This window comes from Phaenicophaeus curvirostris, chromosome 20, assembly GCF_032191515.1.
Source record: "Phaenicophaeus curvirostris isolate KB17595 chromosome 20, BPBGC_Pcur_1.0, whole genome shotgun sequence".
NCBI classification, from domain to species: domain Eukaryota; kingdom Metazoa; phylum Chordata; class Aves; order Cuculiformes; family Cuculidae; genus Phaenicophaeus; species Phaenicophaeus curvirostris.
This window is the reverse complement of record NC_091411.1, coordinates 6853773-6877067: the sequence shown is the minus strand read 5'-3', so window position 1 is coordinate 6877067 and position 23295 is coordinate 6853773. Positions and strand designations below refer to the sequence as shown.

Here is a 23295-nt window from a genome sequence, read left to right as displayed (position 1 = left end):
GGAGAGGTAGGGGTGGGAGCTGTTTCGAAGCAAGCATTCATGTAAAAATTGCTATGCACTTTCTTTTTCACTTTAGCAGTGTTTGTAAAGGTGCTGCAGGCACTAGTGTGAACGCAGCTGCTGCAAAATCAGTGATGCAAGAGAACACCGCACAGGGCCTGTCCCTTCTGTAGTTGTCTGAGCCTTCAGCCCACAACCAAGTCAACAAATATGTTGTGAGTGGGGGAAACATATTTTTGATGTTGAAGGTATGTGGGGCCTCCCAGAGACTCACAAGAGCAGGTAGGACAACTCGTTTTGATAACAAAAGGCTTTATCCTGCCCTGTAAGAAAAAGAACAACTATGCACTACCAAAAAATACCAAGAAGGTGACACGGAACAGTGGTGGTGACTGTCACGTCTGTATATATATGTCAGTGGCCAAGTAACCAAGTTGTGTCCCAAGATGAGAAGACAAGCCCTGTGGCTGAGGTGGAAGCTCATTCAGCTGCTGTCTCTCCATGAAACAAACCCCACCATTATGCTTTTTCCCAAGGAACTGCATTTGACTCACCAAACTGACTGTATGTAGGCTTTCAAACAGCTCTCGAAGGAGGTGGATGCTCTTGGAGCAGGCAGTCTTCTGAAAGGAGACTTCCTCCTGCCTGTTTGTCAAAGGCTGTGCTGTGTGGTCCTTACGGTGTTTGAAATGCTGCCTTTTGCAATAAAGACAGGTTTCTTATGTGGCTTTATTTACTTCATGTGTTAACTCTATGAATACACTACTTTTGACTTACTTTGAATAAAGTGAGAGCACGGCATGGGAAAAAGTTGCAGGTGAGCTCCATCCTGAACATCATGCATCCTGCTCAGTTGTGAAAAGACAGGCAGAGGAAACAGATCAGAAAGGTAATTCTTGCAGTGAGAATCATGTCGGTTCTACAGCAGGATGTATGTGTGAATGTGTAGTACAACCTATTTCTGTGCTTATTTTCTTACAGTGAGTTAGCATAGTTGCTTTCCTTTCATGTTTGAAGACCACAGTGCCTCAGTCTCTGCGTAAAGCCTTGGCAAAGGCATCTCAACCAGAATATCCATCACTTGCAGGGGGCCTGTGCTGGTATCAACTGTAATTCTTTGCAAAGGGAAAGAGGAATTCAAGGCAAATTAAAAGATAGGAGAAGGTGCAAGCTTCGGAAGTTACTTTCTAGTTCATTTTCTATCCCCTCTGGCTCTTGTTTGTGAATTATCCTGGAGTATGCTATAAATGGGTCCAGCTTATGCTAGCATTTACGCTTTACCCTGCTTGGACAATATGTGTGAAGTTTTTAAGAGAGATTCTGGGAACTTGCCTGATGTCCAGCTAACGCCCAGGCTTAAAAAGAGGTTTGCTCAGTGCTTCTTGGTCACTGGTCTGGAGAGCTGTACTGGGAAGAAATGACTTGATGTTGGAGATGTAACAAATCAATCTGAAGTGTTTGTGCTCAGCACAATAGTGCTAACCTCCCTTTGCGCTACTGCAAGTAGGAACTCAAGGTACAAGGCAGTGGGAAGCCTTGTCTGCAATTGTTGTTCTGTTAACATCTATATTATGATGACACTCATGAGCTATTGCCTGTCTTTATTTTTCACAATTGTGTTCTTGAATAAGAAGTCATTGTGCACAATAATATTGCCAGTATGCTGGAATGTAGTGTACTTACAATAGATCTTTATTTCTATATGTATCCATTGTGGGACCAGTACCAGTTACACCCTGAGAAATGATATTATACTAAGTGCCTATGGAATTGCTCTCTTTCAGTGTGGGTCAGCGCTAGGTGAACTTTGTGGAGATCAGCCGATACATAACACACATCCCCTGCCTTTAACTTTGGAGTCTAAAAGTGCTCACCTTCTGGAAAATAGTGTGCCTACCTAGGATTGAGACTTACTGTGTGATTGAGTCTGTAGGGCGGGTGTCCAGGTTCACAGGGTGCACCATGAAAGGAAAGTGGAAGGTAATCGCAGATAAAAACAGCTAAAATAGCAGGTTGGTGGGTGCTTTTGTTCATAATGCACCTGCTTTGAAATGCTGGCTGCTTACGTTGGCCTGTCCGGCTTTTTTGTTGGAGAAGCGCTTTGGTTCAGGGACGATTAGAGCTCATAGAGGCCACAAAGTCAGCTGGAAAGTCTAAATCTGTAACGTAGCCCTACTGAGTGACAGAGGAAAAAAACAGATTTATCCTTGTTCTTGCCCCGTGTCCAAGTTATAGAATTGCTGATGAATGTATGTGTCACTTGAAGGGTTGGAGAGGAGGGAGCTGGCCTCTTCTCCCAAGTGACAGGGGGCAGGATGAGAGGGAATGGCCTCAAGCTCCACCAGGGGAGGTTCAGGCTGAACATTCGGAAAAAGCTTTTCACAGAAAGGGTCATTGGGCACTGGAACAGGCTGCCCAGGGAGGGGGTTGAGTCACCTACCCTGGAGGTGTTTAAGGGATGGGTGGACAAGGTGCTGAGGGACATGGTTTAGTGTTTGATGGGAATGGTTGGACTCGATGACCCGGTGGGTCTCTTCCAACCTGATGATTCTATGATTCTATGAAGGTGTCTCAAGGGTAGTTCCTGCATCAGGCTTCTGGTAGAGCTAGATGATGCCTGTTACAAAGGAGCACCAGGCTTGAGTTAGTATCTAAGAAGTGGAAAGCTACTACCATTTCCGAGATGCTTGTTTTAGCAGTCTGTAAGATTAATAGTAAATATTTTCAGCCTTGCAGATGTTCTGTGGCTAATATGTTGCATAGATGTCGGACTGCATTTTAAGGATTTATTAGAGAAACGCGCTGGAGTTAGAATGTTTGAAAACACAGGTGTTGTGCTGTGAGATGGAGTGCTGTTCGTGGAATGCAGCCTGTATGAAGACGTGAATGTTGCCCATCAGTGCAGGGATCAGAAGAGTCGTACATCAAAGTGCTGATATCCCCTAGATTGGCTTGGGATTCCTGTGATGCATCATGCCACAGCGAGCTAATGAAGAGGTATTGATAGGGATGTGTGCGAATGATGAATGATCGACTATAAGACTTGACAGGTGAAATGAAGATAGCTGGAAGCTTAAGCAGGAGCAGGTTTGAACTGCGTTCATACTCCATGGGGGCAGGAGCTGTATTTCTTGCTGTGTATTGGCTTGGTGCTTTGTGCAGTGCGGTTCTGATTGAAATACTGTCCCTGGGCACCACTAGAGCACAGGAAATAACAAATACTGGATTTAAAAAACAAACAGCCATGTGAAATTGTGAAGGCTGTGTGAATCTTTAATTTTCTGAAACTAATATAATCCAAACTGAGGATTAGTCGTGTCCCTTAATAGCCTATTGTCTGTAGATACTTAATAAGAAATCAAATGGAAATTAAAAGATCAGATGGTGATGTTTTCTCTTCTGTTCTTTGGAACTACTTTTATGTCTTCGTAAGCTGCTATTTTGGCTTTTTAGTTGAGGCTTTACTTTCTCTAGTGCGTTCTAATCCAAGAATCTCCAAGGACTGACAAACAATAAACTGCAAGGATGCTGTGTTGGTACAGCTAGACTAGATTCGTATTTCAAAGCCCTCTACAAACAGCTTTGCAAGCCTTCCGGCGTCTCTGGAGGGAGAAAAAGTAAGTGGCGGTAAAAGCATTTGGTCTGTCTTCCATTTAGAGCAAGAGATGGTACCATGGACTCACTTCTGTTGTTATCTGTCGATGACTTTCATTGCAGCTTCAGTGAAGACTAAAATCATGCATGAAAAAGCTTTGAGTCAGTCCTGGCAGGTTACCAGTGGATGGAGAAGATGCATTGATTCATTCCCCTCCTATGGATAGATTTGTAGCTGAAATTAGATTTCTTGGTCAGTATTATATAGTGATCGCTTAACAAGCCTCGGGGAACCTCTTATTAAAGCGAGGAATTGCAAAAAAAGTAGATAGTTTCTTTATGCAACCCAAAGGAGATGGCTGGCAGAGGTGCTTTTCCACTTGAATTTGATGGAAGGAGGGAATGCACAGTGCTCATACTTGCAGGAGAAGACTATTGAGAAGCACCTGCCATCTGAGCAGATATGTAGGATATGTTGTTAGTATATTCGCTTCCTAACAGTGAAGGAAGGGACGGTTGCCACTGCTGAATTGTGGCTTCAGGCTCATAGGCAGGGTGCCCACAAATGCTGTATTGCTGGAATTAAATAACACTGACTGTTACAAGGAATCTCTAAGCTTTAGATCACAGACCTAAGAGTGGGCTAACTGCTTCATGGCAAAGCGTGAAGGGACAGACTTGCTCATGTGATCACTTCTTTTGTATTTATCAGGTTTGAGAGTGTTTATTCTAACAAAGCAGATGAACCAGGCACAATATTCCAATAATGACCACGGCAGTGCTGGAAGAGTAGTTCCTCCTCCAAGGATCTATTGGTCTCTTAGCAAGAAAACATCAGATCAAGAGCAAGTGTTTGACCAAAGGAGTAAACAAGTGGTTTTTTGACTAGCAAATTGTGTGTTCTTTAAGAACAAATAAACCAGCTCATGCAAGTATCTTCTTTTAATAGAGATGTTTAATGGAGTCACACTTTCTTCAATGTAGTAGCAAGTGAATATACACAAGAAACTTGCCTGAAAGTCAATGTGTGCCTCTTCACGAAGTCTCGAACTCTTCATATGAGTATCCGTTGTACTTTTTTTGACTGCATCTATCCACATTTTCTTCCCTTTCTGTAAAATATATGTTGGATTATGCAAGCGGTTTGTCAATCTTGTGTGTCTTATACTCTAGAGGGAAATATCTTTGGTCCGTGTTGCCTTTAACTTGTAATCCTCTGTACTGTGCAAGTCATTAATGAATTCTGGAACTTGTTTATAGAGCAAACGTGGTTTTTCTGTCATGAATAGGACCTTTTTCTTCTGTTCCAAGATACCTAGTACATTGAGGTTTTTCATATATTGCTTGACTTCTAGAAACTAGTAGGGAAACCTTGAGCCTCCAGTGCCCTGGTTGTGTTGCTGTGTGATGTAAAGATTGCCTTTGTTTGCCCTGTGTTTGGATTTTGTTTGCATGTTGCTCTGCAGTAACTGCTAGATTGTTTTTCATCCCTCAAATATTACTTTTATTGCGTTACTAATGCAGCTTTCAGCCCAAATCTGTACTTTAATGCAGCTCTGCATACTAAAATAGAAATAAGACTGGAAGGGATGATGTGATTGGGTTTGCCCTGAAGTAGCTGGTCGAGAACAAGTGTAAGCGTTTCAGAAGTGAGCAATGCAAAATATAACAATAAATGCCTTTTCAGGTCAGTTCCCTGCCTGAGCTCTTCTAGTCTGAGACCCATCAGGATTTGCATCCTTGCTTCTTTTTGTTGTCTTTATTTAGAAGAGATCTCTTGCTGGTCAGACCAAGAATTTATCTAACTCAGTATCCTCTCTGTGACAGTAGTTAATAGAAAATCAGTATAAAATGTCTGTAAGTCTTCCAACAACTGATGGTTTGGGAAACGTGGCTGATCTGATTCTAGTTTTCCAATTCTGATAAAATGCTTGGAATTGCATTGCTAGAACTGATATCTCAATATCTCAATAGTGAATTCTAAGTCAATAACTAAGCAAAAAAGAAACAGTCAAATTAAGTATTTATATTCCTTGAATACAACTTGTCTGTCTGTTTTAGCTGCTACTTCGCTGTGTTCTCTGGATGAAGCCTAGTCTGAAGGTGTGCTTTTCCTGCTTAAAAGCTTGGGGAATCAAATGTTGTCGTGCCACTTCTGCATGTTACGAACAAAGCACCGAAAACCCTAATTTTCAGTTCTTAAGGTACAAAGTGGAGGAGGAAATTGGGGGTTGGTGCTCTCAACTTAATGGAATAACATTTCAAGCATCAAGTGTGGTACAGCGGTATCTGTAACGAGGCTGCTTTTGATGTCGTGCTAGAGACTGCCTTGTCTTACAGGCGAATTCCTGCTGCCCTCCTTGTTCCAGCACTCAGTGCCTTACAGCATTTTATCTCTGAAAACTTATTCCATCTATTTCCCCCCGCTTCAGCCTTGCTACCGCGCATCTCCTGTGCTGGAATTGAATAACCCACTTTATCTCACTCTTCTACTCTTGTCTGCCCAAGTCATCTGACATCTGGTTGTTCTTATCTCTTGTATCATTTCCTAATTTCCCTAATTTTGACTGAATTTCATCACTTGATGCTGCCCTTTCTGGAGCAGTAGGGGTTTGTGTGTGGGTCTTTCGCCTGGCTCATATGTGGATTCAGACTGTGCTGGGCATGTTGTCCATGTGCTCTATTGTTTAGTTGATTTAAAGAAGCAATTTGATGCCTGCTGCAAGAGGGCAGGCGATGCTCCCATGTGCTCCCTTCTCCTTGGCTCCCAGCCAGTTTGTCACAGAATTTACTAATTTGTACTTTTTAGTGTCTATGGTTTGAAAGGCTCAGCTGGAGCTGGGGGAGGAACGGGTTTGTCCAAGAGATGGGGAGGAAGGAAGGGAAGAAGAGGAAACCATGCGGATGCTGTGGGGTGTTGCTGTATCAGTTGTGTTTTTTTATGAAGCTTTTTTTCTGTAACTCCTGATAAGAGTCAAGAGTAGAGAAAACTTAAGATGAATCACATGTACCTGCCAGTGATTTGTGGATGAGAACGTACTCATTTTCTGATTATCGGGGAGCAGATTGCACATTTTCACTCAGAACTAAAGCAGCCCTAAGATTGTTGATTTAGGTGACTAAATTTGGCTGATGGATTTCTCATCTTGTCCTCTATGAGGACTGAGTGTTTTCCTTGGAATAGCCCAGGAGCTCCTTCAGTTAACACAGTAAATGGGATTATTTTTTATAATGTTGGAATCCAGATGCCCCATGGGTTTTTTCCCATCTCTATTTGCCCTGAGTTTTTGCCTTAGTGGCTGTGACAGGGACAGCGGAGAAGTCGAGATTTTGGCCAGGGCAGAAAGCTTCAGGAAAACACGGAGCACGACATGAATGGAATCTTACAAGCTCGTGCTTGTAAATGCAAGTAGCGCTTTTCTTACAGTAAAGCAGGATTTGATACTGCAAGTTGGAGATCAGTAACTAGAGCATTGTCTCCGTGTGCTGGAAAGGGCATCTCTAGTAACAGGATGCCTTTTTCTCAGGTACAGTGAGTTCAAAAGTCAGTGCGACTCAGATGGATTTGTTATACTAAAAACTGATGCCTAGAGTAGGTCTTTATTCACGTGTTGACCACAGTCGTATATGGGAATGGATCTGAGACAGCAGAAAACCGCTAGAATGATGCGATGCTTCAAAGATTACAGGGTTATTCCCACTGGAATGGAAAAACTGTATTTGAAAAACAAATGGAAGAGAGACCCTGGTTAACTCTTCATGGTTCTGAGAAGTCTGAAATAGTGAGAATGGGTTCCAGTCTTATTTTAACTGTTAGAGTTATACCAGAGGTCCTATTACTCCAGACTTAATTTACAGGAGGTATTTTAATTGAGTTGTTAGAGATTGTAGGATGCCTCCATATCCTCCCTTCACTTGAAACTACTCTGCAGTTTTTGATGTTCTGAAGTTATTCTGACGGCCCCACAGGTGGAGAAATTACTTTTATAGCTGAGGGAAGGGAAATATAAAGAAGTAGAACTTTCATACGGTAGGAAATCAGTGGCCAAACCCAGGAGCTGAAAGAAAATTGCTCAAGTCCTTGTCTGATGCGTTAAAACAAAAGCTCATTACTCATCTTTGCATCTTTTGTCAGTGTTAAGCTCATGCAGGGCTGAGAGCAAGACACTCAAAATGGAGATTTCTTGTTCACCGGGGTGGTTAGTCACTACCAAATTAGCCAAATTATTCATTACCACAACTATTGAGGGAGGGAGGACTGTGTGCCAGGGTTCCAGCAATGTAGGTAGGATGTCTTTTAACAAAGAAAACCGTATTCATGCTGTAGGAACCATGGTTTGGAGTGATGCTTCTTCCACTGGGCAAGAAAGCAATCGCTTGTACTTTCAGAAATGCCTGGTGACTCCTGAAGAGCCCTCGGAACAGCTGAGTACTTGAAAACCAGACCACAAACTAGCAAGGTAATCGGCGGATGCAGTGAACATGCCGAGCTTTGCTCAAAGCACTTGGAAACGGAAAAAGAAAAAGCAAAGGAGAACTTGTGGGCTGCGACTGCTAGATCAGCATTTGGAGAAGGATAGGGAAAGGCTTCCTTTCTTTGAAATGGTTTGAAGTACACAAAAATTCAGGGTTCTTGTGAACGTAGAAGGAAGCTGCTGCCACTTTTGCCTTGGTGGTACGTGTACTTTGAATAGCTAGCCAGGAGAAAACCTGGATAGATGCAAGCCTTTGGCTGCCCTTTATTCTTTCAGACTCATGTGGTGTTTGCATGCTGGAGCAATGTGGTGTGTTCTCCAGCCCTGGAGTGCACTGTGAGTGATTTTTGTTGTCACTTGGGTAATTGTATTTTGTCAAAAGGAGATGTGCTAGTTTTCAGGTTATGCTTCAATTTATCTTTCTTTCTAATGAAAGAGATTATTTCTTTCCAAAGTACAGATGGCTATATTAAATGGGGTTGTTAGTTAGCTTGGAACTAGAGCTGAGGGAGCTGTAGCTGTTACAGGATTAGAGAGGATGGGCTGTGACTATAGGCTTCTTCAGAACAACAAGCTCTTATCCTCCTTGAAGAGGAGCACTTGGTTTTTAGTGCCTTGAACTTCTTTATGCCCATGGCTGAGACTGCCTGTTAGAACTGTGGTATGCTTATAGAAGCAGAAAATCTGTGAAAAGGGAAGGAAACAATCATTCACTCATCCAAAACTTCCTGTTTTGTTTCAGGGACTTTCTGCCGCGTGGATCTGGTATTGTAACCAGGCGCCCACTGGTCCTGCAGCTGGTGAACTCCACCACAGGTATGTGAGCTCCCTTGCTTCTTGAAATAAGGGGTGAGGTGAGATGATTTAATGTACTGAAAACTCAGTGAAAGGACACTGGGATCTAGAGAAGAAAGACTCCAGAGCTCTATGGCTGATCTTTTGGGTAATTCATTACTGCCCTATTACTTTTACTGACAATTACAATTACTGCTAATAACTTGTAGGATATTTTCATTACTTAATATAAGTGAGGATCTCATCCAGGAGCAGGAAAGTGAATGACTCTCTTGACTGTTCGTGTTATGTAGCGAGACTGTTACTTACCCCAGCACTGTAGCACAAAGCTGGTCCAAGTTCTCCTGAGGGAGCTCCCAGTGCAGTTGTGGAAGTCTCCGCTGCTGCAGGCAAGTGCATGCTAGGTTTGCTTGGTATGAACAGAAAAGGTCCTGGATTATTACTTGGATGATGACAAATGAGGGTGCCGCCTTTGCTGATGCAAAAGCTCGGTTGTGAAGGTGTTGGGCTCGACTGAACCCTCTCAGAGGTTGGTGTGACTGCACTAACTTCAGTGCTAACCTGCTGGGTTCTAGTGGAAAAGGCCCTCATCCCTTCAACCGCATTTGGGGTTTTTTTTTGCTTCAGGACATGTTTTCATTATGCTTTCTGATTTCAGTGAGTATTTCTGACTCTCTCCTTCTTTTTAAATAGAATATGGCGAGTTCCTACACTGCAAAGGAAAGAAATTCACTGATTTTGAGGAGATCCGTTTGGAGATTGAGGCTGAAACGGATCGTGTTACTGGCTCCAACAAAGGGATTTCCCCTGTGCCCATCAATCTTCGAGTCTACTCTCCCCATGGTGAGTCCTAATGCAGCATCTGAGTCAGGAGGCAGATGAGGCAGGTTGCTGTTCTGTCATTCAAGACAGAAAGAACAGAGATGAAATGGGGAGTGTGCTTGGCTTTGGTCTAAAATAGGTTTGTCTGCCAGCTGAAGTAGCTGACTGGTAGCAGAACTCCTTGGAACAACTGAAGTCTGTGCAGAAACTCGCTCCTGAGTCTGTTCCTTTCCATCAGTGTGGGTCTTACAGTGCTGTCTTCTCTTCCCTATGTCTAGTCCTGAGCCTGACCTTGGTGGATCTACCGGGTATGACAAAAGTCCCAGTGGGGGACCAGCCCCCTGACATCGAGTTTCAGATCCGAGATATGCTGATGCAGTTTGTCACCAAAGAGAATTGCCTCATCCTGGCAGTATCCCCAGCCAACTCCGATTTGGCCAATTCTGATGCCCTGAAAGTTGCAAAGGAGGTGGATCCTCAAGGTAAGTATCTCTTACTTTGGTATGATGTTATTAGACAGCGGCTTAATTTTCCTTTTACCTTCTGGTTGTCATTAGCCCAGTCGATGTGGGCTAGTGTCTGTTGTCTTGGGTTGTATACTCACCAACATATACCCTTTTCTGAGAGATGCTAGTGAGTCTTAACAGTTACGTAACAGAATTTTTGTTATTCCCTTTCTCTTCCTTTATCTGAGCCTCATTTCCAAAGAGGTAAAGGATTTCCTTTCCTTTAGTCTTCTGCATTCTACCTGTAGAAAAGTAGGAACACCTGCACTAAAATTCCTCTCTGCCGCAGCATAGCATGTGCGTATTTCAGCAGGATATTACTGAGAAATGAGCTCACCTACTGTCTGTTGTGCTCTCACGGCCTGTTGGACTCAATGGGAACTGTAATATTTGAGTTCAAGGGCCCTTGAGTAGCCAAGTGGGGCAATCTGTAAGCTCTGTGAACAGGGGAAAACATTGCATGAGTTATTTGCTTGATAAATACGTTTGTGCTTTTTCCATAGGGCAACGCACTATTGGAGTCATCACTAAGCTGGATCTTATGGATGAAGGAACCGATGCACGAGATGTGTTAGAAAATAAATTGCTTCCCCTCCGTAGAGGTATGTTTCCTCATGCTTTGTCCGTGATCTCCTTCCTCTGTTTTCCCTGTGTGAGGTGTCCTGGTCTCATCCCCTTCCTGTGACATGTGTTGCAACTTGTGGTTAAGCCGTCTCTGTTCCAAGCTGGAACTGAGAAGAGCTGGGGAACAGGGATCAGTCATGCTGTTAATAGGAACTTTTTAGGTATTTGTACCCTAATATGTAGTCCTAGCAGAAGCATAGCCTTATGCTGTTATCTTTACTTTCTCTTTCCTTACATTTTTTAAAAAGGCAAGCTGCAAAAATGGAACTCTTGTTTAAAAGACCCTTCATCTTTTATGTAGATGAGATTACAATAATTTGTCAGATTAAATAACTTCGAATTGTAATACATGCTATGTTATAGCCATAGTGAAGTACCTGTCTTGAGCGCTATAACAGAAGAGTCTCAGATGAACAAGACTAGGATATGCTTTGTGATTGGGGAAACAGTAATAAATAAGCTAATTCTCACTTGCATAGACGTTTATATCAAGACTTAAGCTATTCAGTGGAAATTCTAGTTTTAAACTCCTTGCAATTGGTTCCTAATAATGTGTTGCCACCAGAATTCCCCTTTTGCACTGCTGCCAGCTGGGTAACTTCATTCTCAGTCTGACTCCTGTTTACATTCTCATCCTTTAAGCCATCTGATCTCTAACCCCACTTTTACAGGTTACATCGGTGTAGTCAACAGAAGTCAGAAGGACATTGATGGCAAGAAGGACATTCAGGCAGCTCTGGCTGCAGAGAGGAAGTTTTTTCTCTCCCACCCAGCCTACAGACACATGGCTGATCGCATGGGAACCCCCTACCTGCAGAAAATATTGAACCAGGTACTGTCAGCAGTTGAGAACTGCTGCCCACTGTCACAAGCATGACTAGGCTGGACTCGATGATCCAGTGGGTCTTTTCCAACCTGGTGATTCTGTGATTAGGGCTGTTCTGAGATGGAGGAGTACAGAAAAAACTGAAGTTTGTGGTCAAATACTTTAAACTGTTGTACTGCAGTGAGATTGGTGAAAATCGGTTAACTCTTCTTCCTCTGCATCATAAAAGGCAATTTGGTGCCACGTCCTGTGGAGCGTGCCTGTGTAATACTGATCCACTGAAACCCATTAAGGGAAATAACGACGCCTACAGCCCAAAGGCAGAGCGCTGCTTTATCCTCTCAGTGACACTGCTGCAAAATCAATACTTGGTTCATGGCATTCACACTATCAGAATGCAAGGTCCTTCTGGTTAAGCAAAAAGATACCGTCTGAATTTCTAGTTGTCTCTGTACCTAACTGTAAGCTGCAAAGATTGATTTAAATGTGATACCAGTAGTCATTTTCCCATCTATTATGGCTGTCTTATCTCCTGTCTAGTAGAGTAGCAACTTATTGTTACTTTCCTCTCTGCTCCCTTGAAATACTCTTAAGTGATGAATTACTTTGTTCTTTTCCTTCCTTATTTAAACATTCATCTTTAAACTGGAGTTTTCCGCAGCTGTGCTCTGTGGAAACTTATTAGAGCCACATCAGTGGTTTTGGCTCCATCCACCTGGCCTTTTCACCATTCTTGTTGAAAAAGAGCATCACCACCACCTTGGGTGCCAATGGTGGGCTCATCTGAAGACAGAATAGCCTTTATTCTGGTGTAAATAGCAAATGTTAGTACTTGTAGGCACGGTGTATCCTTGGGTTGGAGGCAGCAGGCCTCGATGAATGGGGGTTTTGTACCAGACTAGAAGGTAAAATGAATTTCCAGATTAGAGGGGTGCAACAGATAAGAGCTGGGGAGGCAGGATACACCCTGCTAACTACTGCCCTCTGCCCTGAGATAGGGCTTGGTTTAGGATCACTCAGGAGGATTGAATACAGAAGAGAGGAGCATTCCTCTTAATTTTGTGGTGTGGAGGTAGTAAACTCTTCCCAGCAACCACCTAGAGGTTTGTTACAGTCTTAACCCTTCTTCTTGTGCAGCAATTGACCAACCACATCCGTGACACCCTGCCGGGGCTGCGGAACAAGCTCCAAAGCCAACTTCTCTCCATTGAGAAAGAAGTGGAGGAGTACAAGAACTTTCGTCCTGATGACCCTGCTCGCAAGACCAAAGCTCTGCTTCAGTGAGTGGCCTCAGCTGCCTATCTCTCCCTTGGAGGTGGCCGACTGCTCAGCCGTCACTTTTACTTCATGGTGTTTGTCTTCTTTCAGGATGGTCCAGCAGTTTGCTGTGGACTTTGAGAAACGTATTGAAGGCTCTGGAGACCAAATTGATACCTATGAGCTGTCAGGAGGAGCTAGGATTAACCGCATCTTTCATGAGCGTTTCCCCTTTGAACTGGTGAAGGTACTGGTTCCCTGTGCTCCTGAGATCCGCTTTGCCTCCTTGCTTGTTACATCTTTTGTCTGTCTCCTTGCTCCCCTTGGTATCTTTCATCTTCTGTCTTTCCTTTTGGCTACTTCGTTTCATATTCTTCCTTCTATCACTTTTTTTACTTACTTTTGTCTCTTTATTGGAGCCTTCCCAAAGCACTGACCTTTCCCGCAGTCTCTGCCCTTGTGACAGAACTTAGCTTTCTTTTAGTTAAATGACAGTATTTCTTTGGCTTAATTCCTAAATGCAAAATTAAATCTGCACATTAATTTCCTTTAACACAAACAATAATAAATTAATAACTGAATGCCCTTGCAGATACGTTACGCTAGAGCAACTTTGAATTTCACATAGTACAAATGGTGCTGGGACTTGTACTTCCTTGAACCTGAGCACCAGACCAGACCTAAAGCTGCCCTGAAACACAAAAAGCAGGAAAGAGGGTGTAGATACACCTGGCATTAATTCTATCTGTCCACTACAAGTAGCATGGAGGTGGGAACAGTGTAGAAACTGTTCTATGGTCATAACTCTTCCTCAGTTGAAGAGGTTTTTTATTGAACGATCGTTTTCTTGGATGGCAAAGTGCACTAACCTGATCAGAAGTGGTACAGTAAAACTTTTTTTAATGTCAATTGGAACAGACTCAAGAGCCAAATCACTCCAGTCGTGGATTTTCTGCATTTTGCTTCCTGCCCCCCCCCCCTTTTTTTTTTGCATTTTAATAATACCATGAAGCCTTTTTAGTGAAATACAAGAGTCTACTCTGTATTGGATAATACATTTTGTATGTGAATTGTAGATCTGTTAGTGGTGTTGACTGAAAAAACAGCTGCCAAGCCCTCATGCTGTATCTTGAGACAAAATGATTTGTTTTAGAAAACAATCTAGCACTTCAGTCCTACTGCTTTATCTCAAAGAGGCTTCTTGGGAGCTGTTGGGGCTTGGCATCTGTAAATGTAAGCCCTTCACTGTTCATATTTGTCCAGAATATCTGCATTGGCAATAGAAGCTTTACGGCTGAGCTCTGTATCCAACACCTGGACTAATAACTCCTCTGTCACAGGGTAGTGCTGGCATGGGACCTCTTCTCTGTAAAGTGCGCTGTTGTGTATCCTTGGAATGGGCAAATAAGTGTCTGACAGTTGCTGACAAACTTCTCTTTTGGTGTAGATGGAGTTTGATGAGAAGGAGCTGCGGCGGGAGATTAGCTATGCCATCAAGAACATCCATGGTATCAGGCACGTATCATGCACTGGGCAGAACATTGCATAGTCTTGTAGATACTTCTAGAACTTTCGAATGGAGTTGAAGACTTCAGAGGTACGGTAGGTCAGCCAAAGAGGAGGGACAACCTCCTCGGACCGCCTCAGTGGGAGTAGGGACACTCATCCAAGGCAGTTTGCTTTCTCTTCCCCTGTGAGAGCTGCAGAAGCCTAAAAGGTAAAACTGCCTTGGTGGCTGGACATTTTCTCCTTCCTTCTTGTCTCTTAACATAAGAAAGGATAGAAAGAGGGGTGTAAGCTCATACTACTTTCATTTAGTTAAAACTACAACCTACAACATTGGTTTTCGCTTTCTGCCTCCATACTAACCAAGGCTTAGTTATTCAAAATGGTTATTGGCACTGAGTGCCACCTCCCCCAGGGACCTGAGGGAATGTTGGGGTGCCCATCGCCAGGATCCCAGTGGCCCAGGAGGTAGTTAACAAACAGCTGTGTTCCCCTCAGTGGCGGTTGGCTGTCAGAAAGCGAGTTGTGCTGCTTCTGGGAAGGTGAGCAGCACCTGGGGCCCTTCCTGCACGCTATGGATGTGTCTGTATTTACCGACCTCGATTTATTTTCACCCCTTTCTTTTGCTCAGTCACTGGCTGAGCTTGATAAAGGAGATCAAACACGTTAGTGCCCTAGTCATGAAGAAAACCTTTCAGAAAAGGCCTCCCATCTGCTGTGCAGCTCTGAGGTCAAAGTATACTGTGGAGTGGCCACCCCTGCCACCCTCAGGCCTGGTGGCTGAGGTGAAATGGTGGCTTGTCCCTGACTATCCAGCTTATAATCCATTTTGCCCTTAGCACATCCTTCCTGGGAGGTGCCAAGCATCCCCCATTTTCCATGGACTCCAGTCAGGGCTTGTCCAGGGGATGTGACGCTCCCCAGCCCCAGGTGCCGGGTTTCAGTGATGGCAGTGCCTCTGCTCCAAGATGTGTGTGTAATGCTGTGACGTTCTCCTTGCCCCTTCTCCCCCTCCTGCCTTGTCTCATCCCCACCCTGGGTGTTTAGAACCGGTCTCTTCACACCCGACATGGCCTTTGAGACCATTGTGAAAAAGCAGGTGAAGAAGATTAAAGAACCTTGCCTGAAATGCGTGGACATGGTCATTTCGGAGTTAATCAATACCGTTAGACAGTGCACCAAGAAGGTAACCAGAGGCAGCATGGAGCTGACACCTTCCACCCGCTCGCTGGCTGTGGCGCAGCATTGTGACCTGGGCAGGGACTTGCCTGCAGCCACACTCGGTGTTTCTAACCACCTCCTCAGCATGACTAGACCTGAGCAGTACCAGCCTGGGGTGATCCAGCCAACAAGCCAAACAGAAAGAAAAGCTCTGTGGGAAATGGGCCACGGGCCACGACCCTGCTCCCTGAATGTTTTGGAGCTAAAGGAGATGTCCCTGCCACCCCTCTGTTTGTAGCATGACTCTTGATTCCTTCCAAAGCCAAAGGTATTTCTTACATGGCCACATTTGGCTTTGGTTTCTGGATTTAATTTCCAAGCCAGAAACTGGGATTTAAATTTCATCCCCTCTGCTATTCTATAAAGTGGGAAAGTTATTCCCAAACTGGCCTTTGGGTGCTGCTGGGGGGATGTATGGGGCTGAGCTTCGGAGGCTGCAGCAGCTACAGCTGTGGATTGTATTGCAGGGCAACATCTCTGTGGTGTTTGGCTTGGTTTCTGGTTAGCTCGGTCCATCTCCTGTTCTGGAAGGGCAGCACATGGCTGAGACAAAGCAAATTAGTGTCCATCAACCCCTGGGGTCCTCCTGCTCTCTGAGAGAGAGAACGAGGACTTCAGGTTTTGCCCTTTGCGATCTGTACTGCTATCTTATGTGGCTGAGGGAGGGAACCTGCCTTGATTCTTTCCTTTGGGATATGGCAGCTTTTGTTGCTGAGGCTGGGGTTGAAAGGCAGCAGGATAAGATGGTTTGTGCTGTCGCTCTCAGCCATGGCTCGCTGCTCCAGGCAGGGCTGGGTGCTGGTGAGAAGGCGCCTCCGTTAGGATGGTGGTGTGGGCACTGGAGACTGGAATCGCCACTGGCTGTTGAGGTGCAGGTAAACGGGCACTGCAGGAGGTGTCTGGACAGCCTGACACCCTGTCTCCACGAGGTGCCCGAGTGGTGATAATTGCAGAGATGCCTAGTCCTTGGGGCCAAGAGCCTCTGTGAAAGGGCACAAGTTTCCCTCCAGCTCAGGCTGGGAAAGCCAGGTGGATACAGTGAGAAATTGCTCAGGTTTCTAGAGTGCTGGAGGAGCTTCCTTTTTCTGTCCTGCTGTCCTCTCTCGGGGTATGTGACTGTGGGGAGCACCCAGAAAATTGCCATTAGAGCCTGGCGACAGGTAAGCACAGGCCCTCAGGCTGCCAAGTATCCAGAGTTGCCTGCTAACTGGATCAGAAGGGCCCTTTTTTTTCATGCCCTCTGAAGCTTCTCTTGGTTTGTTCTCCATCCATCAGTTGCTATTCAAAATCTCCCACTCATCCTTTCTCTTTGCATCCTTCCCTCCATTTCCTACTTTTCTTCATTGCTTCTTTTTGTTTCCTGTTTTCCTGACAATTCCACAGTAGCCCATCTGTTCCAACGGTGGCGCAGGTTCCTCAAGTGATCACGTGGTGGCTACAGCAGGATGGGAAATAAGGGTGGGAAGGAGACTACAGGGGTGGAGAAATGTCACAAATTCAGGATTGATGTATTCTGCTTTAGCTGAGATCCTACTGCTAGGAATCTGGTGGTTGACTTGAGCGAGTTGTTCTGTATGTGCTCTAGTAGCCATGGTTACAGTTTTGTATCTGAAGAAACACAATATTGTCTTTCAGGTGATGCTCAGATACTGGAAGGGACTGAAATTTTGAAGTATTTATTTTGTGCAGGGCTCCTTAAGTCTTAAGGGGAAACGGTGAATATTGAGCTTGGCAGGGCAGCTGGATTAGAAGGAAACCACTGCTGAGTCAGAGGTTAGGGACTCAACTCTGGAAATGCTCTTGCTTTGCTCAAAAGGGGCATTGTTGGTACCTTTAGAGAGACCCTTGGGTGAAGCTGAATCCTTTAACGTACTCTTTGCTGCCTGAAAGGCAGACTAGTTGTGGGTCCTCTAATATGTGTTCGAGTTTTAACACTGGTGTAGCTTGGGGGCTTGCAGATGTTATCCACAAAGACGTAAAAGAGGAGGTGAAGGGGAAAATAAGATATAAATGAGGTGGTGCTTATTTATAGCTAGCCCTGAACTGATTGTTAGCTGTAAGCACCCCAGGTTGACTATTAACTGGATCTTTAGGAAGACAGTGTGTGCTTTCCAAGTCAAGGAGACATTGATCCCTTGAAAGCACTTGCAAAGCAGTAATGCCCCATGCTTAAACAAGTAACTTAGATCATGTAACAAAGAGCTTCCTGGCTGAAGCTCTGAGGTGTTGAAAATGTGCTGGAAAACTTCTTTGGGTGCAGTAACCCCAGGATTAATTAGGCCTTATCTTAGTACTTTAGTTTCTGTGGAAATTTGGTCTATATTGGGTCTGATGCTACAGGTTGGCAGGGGCAGAACAGATGCTTTTGTAGCTGTGTATGCCCTGTAGTGTGTTTGCATCTTTTTTTAAGCACTGGGTACATCTGTTTTCACTGAGGAAGTTAAGGTTGCAAAGGAGGAGGAAGAGATAAAATGTGGAGCAGCTTGTCTGAAACCCTGAGACTGAGATATCAATTCAGTTCTGCCAAAACAAGGTGCAAGTGGCAGACTTCGTGGGCCTTCGCTTGGCTCCTGGTCAGGCTTCCTGCAGCTGGAGTAAGGGAAACATAAAGAGGAGGTAATTGTGGTGGGGAGGAAGGGGGAATGTCTGAGACAAAGGGAAATGAGACATGGTGAGCCTCTGGGCAGAGCGGCTGTGGCTCACCGTGGCAAGAAGCTTTGTCTTAAAATCCAAAGAAGCTTTCCTTCAGGAAGAGATCACTTGATCCCTGGGGGGCTCCATCCATTCATCTTGCTCTTGACGGCTCACCATTTCACTGGCCCAGCTGCTCCTACCTCACTCCCTTTGCCACTTCCATTTGCCTGTAGACTCTCCTGATACTTGGCAGTGCACAGGCCCCATAGCAATGCTCACCTGGTTCAATGAACTAATGGAATGAACCAAAATCTCACTTCTCATTTTGCCTTGTGTTTTCTCTCTTTTCCCTTTTCCTTCTTTCTCTTTCCTCCTCCTTCCTGCTCTTTCTCTGCTTCGCTTCCTTCTTCCTCGTTGCTTCCTCCCACCCTGCCCCTGCCATGCAGAACGGGTCTCTTCACGCCTGACCTCGCTTTTGAAGCCATAGTGAAAAAGCAGGTGCAGAAGTTGAAGGAGCCGAGTCTGAAGTGTGTGGATATGGTAGTGAGTGAGCTCACATCCACCATCAGAAAGTGTAGCGAAAAGGTAAAGAAACACAAAACGCAAAGAAAGGTTCATGCCCACCCCCTTCCCACACACTTCCACGCTGTTTCTCCACACACCCCCGAGACGTTCCAGCAAACCTAGTGAGAGAAAATGGTTATAAAGATGCGTCTGAAGGAGAGCAGCAACCCGCAGATGTAAGAGTAGTTTAAAAGCAGGCCGAGAGACGTGGGCATCAGCTGATGGCTTCTTCAGCTGAGAAGTGAGCTGAGATCCAATGGATTATTCTAGCATACCCTTTACCACTGGCTCAGTGTCCACTTCAGTGTGGCTCAGACCCTTTGCTGTGCAGCTGCCTGCACATTTGGAACGTCTTACTTGGTTTTTTTTTCTGGGGCCAGAAGTCCAGATACTCTAGAAAAGCTGGAAAAAGACCTTGTGTCCCCACAGCATGAGTAGCTCTGTCAAGCAGTAGCACATATAGGACAACAGGTGTTAAAAGTCTGAGGTGCAAAGTGTTCTGCAAGGGATATTCACAGTCAACAAGGAAGATGACTGTCCCAAATGGCTTGGGGGAGAGTTTTTCCAGGCATTGCACCCTCTGCATCATTCTCCTGCTGATTCCTTGCTCCATGGACCGTGCTCAGTGGGAAGTGGCGTGGATACTTCTCGGGTGTTGTGAACTACAAGAGGTGAAGCCCTAGGCTAGCAGAGGGCAGCAGGAGGTGGAGAGGGAAAGTCAAACGCTGCCTAGAGGCTGGGGCAGGAGCCCATTGTTTTTCCAGGCTGATTTCCCCCAGGAGAGGGCACCACATGCCTCCTTAAAAAAAAAAAAAAAGGGCAGATGTGGCAATTGGTGTTAAACTTAGCAGTGAGGGGCCAGAAATGTGGCTGTGGCACAGAAGTATGTTCTGGAAACTGAGTCGGAAAGGGCTAATTTGTGGGTTATTTTAGGACTTGAAAATTACGATTCCCTTCTTCCAGGGTGACAGCCAGCGTGACTAATGTATACGCTTAAATTGGGAAGGAGGCGAAGGTAAGAATTGATATGAGCTCAGAGTGAAGGCAGAGCGGAACTAGTAAGGTCTGGTTGTGCTTAGGAACACAGAGCTCGCCTCTGCCTCTGTTAAGGAGATGGCTCTGGCACGGCCTCAGCTCAGCCCAGTCCATTTCTTAGATAACAGGTCTCCAGATCTAATCTCCAGATTGTGGAGGCCACTGTGGCAGCTCCTTTCCAGCCCATTTCTCCTGTGTTTTTTTTTGTTTTGATGGGTTTATGCTGTTTTCTCTCTCTGGCTGGAGATGTCTGCTCTGGGTGGGGAGGAGGAAGGATCATGAAAACCCCAAGGGTGTTGAATTCCATTTTCTTTATTGGACCGTGTCATTAGGATGGCTGGGCGCCCGCTTGCTCTGTGGGTTTCAGTCTGTGATGTGGTGGAGGACCTCATGAGGGTATTCCAAGGTGATAAAACCAAGATAATCCTGGAAGGAAGGTGGTAGCAGCTGTGACGTTGTAGGAGACCAATGGCCGTAATAAAATCCGGAGAGGCCATGGAAGCAGATGTTAGAGATGCAAAGTAACTCCTGGAAGGAGACTACGTAGCAACACTACTGGAAAATAAAGGGAAGGCTTTAGTAATGCTTAAAATCAAATGTCTGCATGTAGAGAGAAGGTTAATCTTCCTGTATCTCCCTCTGAAAGAGTAGAAGGTAACTGCCATAGACCGCTCTAGGGTAGCAGCCAGCCTGGGATGGGTTCTGATGGCACAAGGCAGCAACAGCACAGGAACAGAAGTTAATTTGCAGTATTTATCTTGCATGTTATAGCTCTAACTGCTTGATGTGAACAAGAGCATGTGCTATTAGGGGAGGCATCTGGAAAAGGCTACTTTAGGACTGGTGCTAATTGTAAGGTAATACCCAGCCTGCTGTGTTGTGGACTGATGACAAAACCAAACCGTTAAGCTCACTACAAATCCCACAAGGCTTCTTAAAAGGAAGAGCACTTGGGCTAACACCTCTTGAATTAGCCTAACAGTCCTGTAGCCTTGGTTTGTTGCTGTCCTCAACTATTGTGTGTTGTTGTTTGTGTGTTGTCACAATTATTTCATTTCACCCCAGATGGTGAAGAAATCTTTGTATGCGCAGTTGATAAAACTGCATAGATGGAATGAGACTATCAATAAAGAACAGAGAAGGCGGCAAACCCATCTGTTGTCTCCAGAAGTGCAGCTTTCCTGTAAGAAAAGAGATTTGCAGTTGGCTCTCTCCTGACTATTAGACAAAGTTGAGGGCTGAGGAGAAGGTAGCCATTAACACCTGTTCTCTGGTCTGATTTTGAGCTTCTTCCAGTTGGTTAAATGAAGAGTAGCTCCAAAATCACTAGAAAGCTGGTGTAAGCATGTAAGCCCTTACCTCTATGAGGACAATATTCTAGCTAGTGTTTTTCCAAAAGCAGGAACCTTCTGTGCCAGACTGCACTGCAGCATCTCAAGCGCAGGAAGGTCTTGCAAGTCAGCAACCCTTCAGCTAAAGGTTGATCTTTGTGCTGGCGAATGCTCCTGGAATCCGCAAAGAGGGGAACTAAGGAACATTGGGACAAATTGGTTTTCAAAGAGGGCTGTAAGCCTGTATTTTGATTAAACAGGCAGCTAAAACAGGATTGGAAACCCACTTGAGCTGGGACCTGGTCCCAGGCTGACAGACTTAACCCCTTGAAGGGTCGCCTGCTCTCCTGTCTTTCAGAGTCATGGCATTTCTGGGTGCTGTTTGTACTGCTGGTGATAATGCCTTGCCCCTCTATGCCCTATTGCACGTTCCCTGGTGGTGTGACCTCCTGTGGCTTGTCAGTGTCCCCTTTCCTTGCCCACTCTTGCTTCTCCTGTGCATGCGTTGGGTTGGAAGCTCCTGCATGAGGACTGATGCTGTCAATTTATTTTTGCATATGAATGTTGCTGGATGACCTGGGTTTGGAATAAACCACAACTTGTTTTGCACTTTGTGTGCATTTGTACTCGGTGGGAGTGGGGTGGGAGTGGGAGGTTTGATGTGATTTTTTTGCTTGACTGTGGTTTTTTAATTTGAAGCAAAGAAGCTGAGACTTGCTTAGAGGTTTTCCAACTTCCTGGGTTTCTGTTTGATATATCTTGCCCATCTATCCTTTGCCAACCCCCCAAAGGAAACAGGAAGCTTTGCCTGTGTGTTTCTGAAGCAACCAGCTGCCTGGACCATAAAGATCATGGAGAACACCCAGTTTGTGCTTTCAAGACAAGGTGGTGGTGGGGAGTGCTGATTCCACTTGTTTTTTCCAGCCTCTGTAGGATTATTGGTATTCAAAACAAACCACATAGTTGAAAATAGGGAGGGTCCAGGCTAGCCCTCTATTTTAGTTCCAGGCCATGGCAATTTGCTTGACTCTAAGGGTGCTGAAAGGGTTTGAGACTGTAGTCGGGTGTTAGGAATATTGTTGCTGGTTAGTGTGGGATCTGGCTTCCTGTAGTGATGCCGCACGCTTTGAGCCAGTTCTTTCTATCATGTTATAATTGCTTATGTATACAGAACAGAAAGCCAAACCAGTTTAAGAAGCTTTTTTCATGTAAACTGGAGTAACAAAACAAATGCAGTATCAATCATATGAGGCTTCTTTTTACATGCACCCCCTCGAGGGGATATAAAAGGCTGATACTAGGAAATCCTAGTTGATGTGATAGTCAAATTGGAGCTAATATTAAAAAACAATGGATGAAATGATTTCGCAGGGGATAGGTGGAGTGGGGAAGACAAGACTAGATCCTGGAGGATTGATTTCATTTGTCTGTGGAGCCTGACCTAAGAAGCGTACAGTTACTGCTACTGAAATCCCTAGAAGCTTATGAATCCAGCGGGTAGGTAGGTGCTGTGTGAAACCTAGAGGGCTTCACGGGTGCTGATTTGTGAAGAATCTCGTGTATCATCTCTGTAGAAACTCTTCTTTTGAACCACAGCCAGTAAAGTCCTGCTACTTCTCTGAGCAGGGAAGAATTCCCTCCTCAGTAATGTGGCGAACAGCGTGGTGTGGGTGTGATGTGAATATAGACCTCAGCTCCATAAATCTGGCCCAACGTGGGTGGAGAGAAGGTGGAAGCAGCTGGATGCCCACAGCACAGTGTTTCTTGAAGGCAGGTACTCTTGAGATGGTCAGATCCTCTGTCTCTGCAGATGTTGGAGAGGGCCAGATGCTTTCACTTAGTGCTTCAGCAAATGAGGTTTGAAATCCAGGGAGACTTCCCACAGGATGCAGCAGGCTGTAGCGACAGGCCATTCACCTACTTCACTTACTACAATGGGATGCTGAACATCTAGAGAAATCGTTCACTTTAATGTGAAAAACTCAACAAGCAATAGGGAGTGTGTTTACCTCTAGGGTTGAAGAGCCTCCTGCCAGGAGGATGTGGTGGGCTTGGAGCAGGTCTCCAGCGAGGCAGAAGTTGCCACAAGAATGAAAAGAGCTTTT

General features: G+C 45.0%; 1 protein-coding gene across 19 annotated transcripts in view; it reads left to right on the top strand.

The window, feature by feature from the left end:
- DNM1 (dynamin 1) overlaps window positions 1–23295 on the top strand; it is a 67557-nt gene that overhangs the window by 16276 nt on the left and 27986 nt on the right. For 15 of the 19 annotated variants that reach the window (XR_011338885.1, XR_011338886.1, XR_011338884.1 and 12 more), the window contains exons 2-10: window positions 8812–8885; window positions 9558–9707; window positions 9965–10168; window positions 10696–10794; window positions 11488–11648; window positions 12780–12922; window positions 13011–13146; window positions 14347–14414; window positions 15453–15591. Coding sequence is in view for 13 of the 19 variants with exons in the window: in XM_069873638.1 (XP_069729739.1) it covers window positions 8812–8885; window positions 9558–9707; window positions 9965–10168; window positions 10696–10794; window positions 11488–11648; window positions 12780–12922; window positions 13011–13146; window positions 14347–14414; window positions 15453–15591 (1174 nt within the window). In the remaining 6 variants the exon portion in view is untranslated. Of the gene's footprint in view, window positions 1–8811; window positions 8886–9557; window positions 9708–9964; window positions 10169–10695; window positions 10795–11487; window positions 11649–12779; window positions 12923–13010; window positions 13147–14346; window positions 14415–15452; window positions 15592–18706; window positions 18846–23295 lie in introns of all 19 variants that reach the window. The other 4 variants (XM_069873633.1, XM_069873634.1, XM_069873628.1 and 1 more) reach the window with 1 other exon arrangement.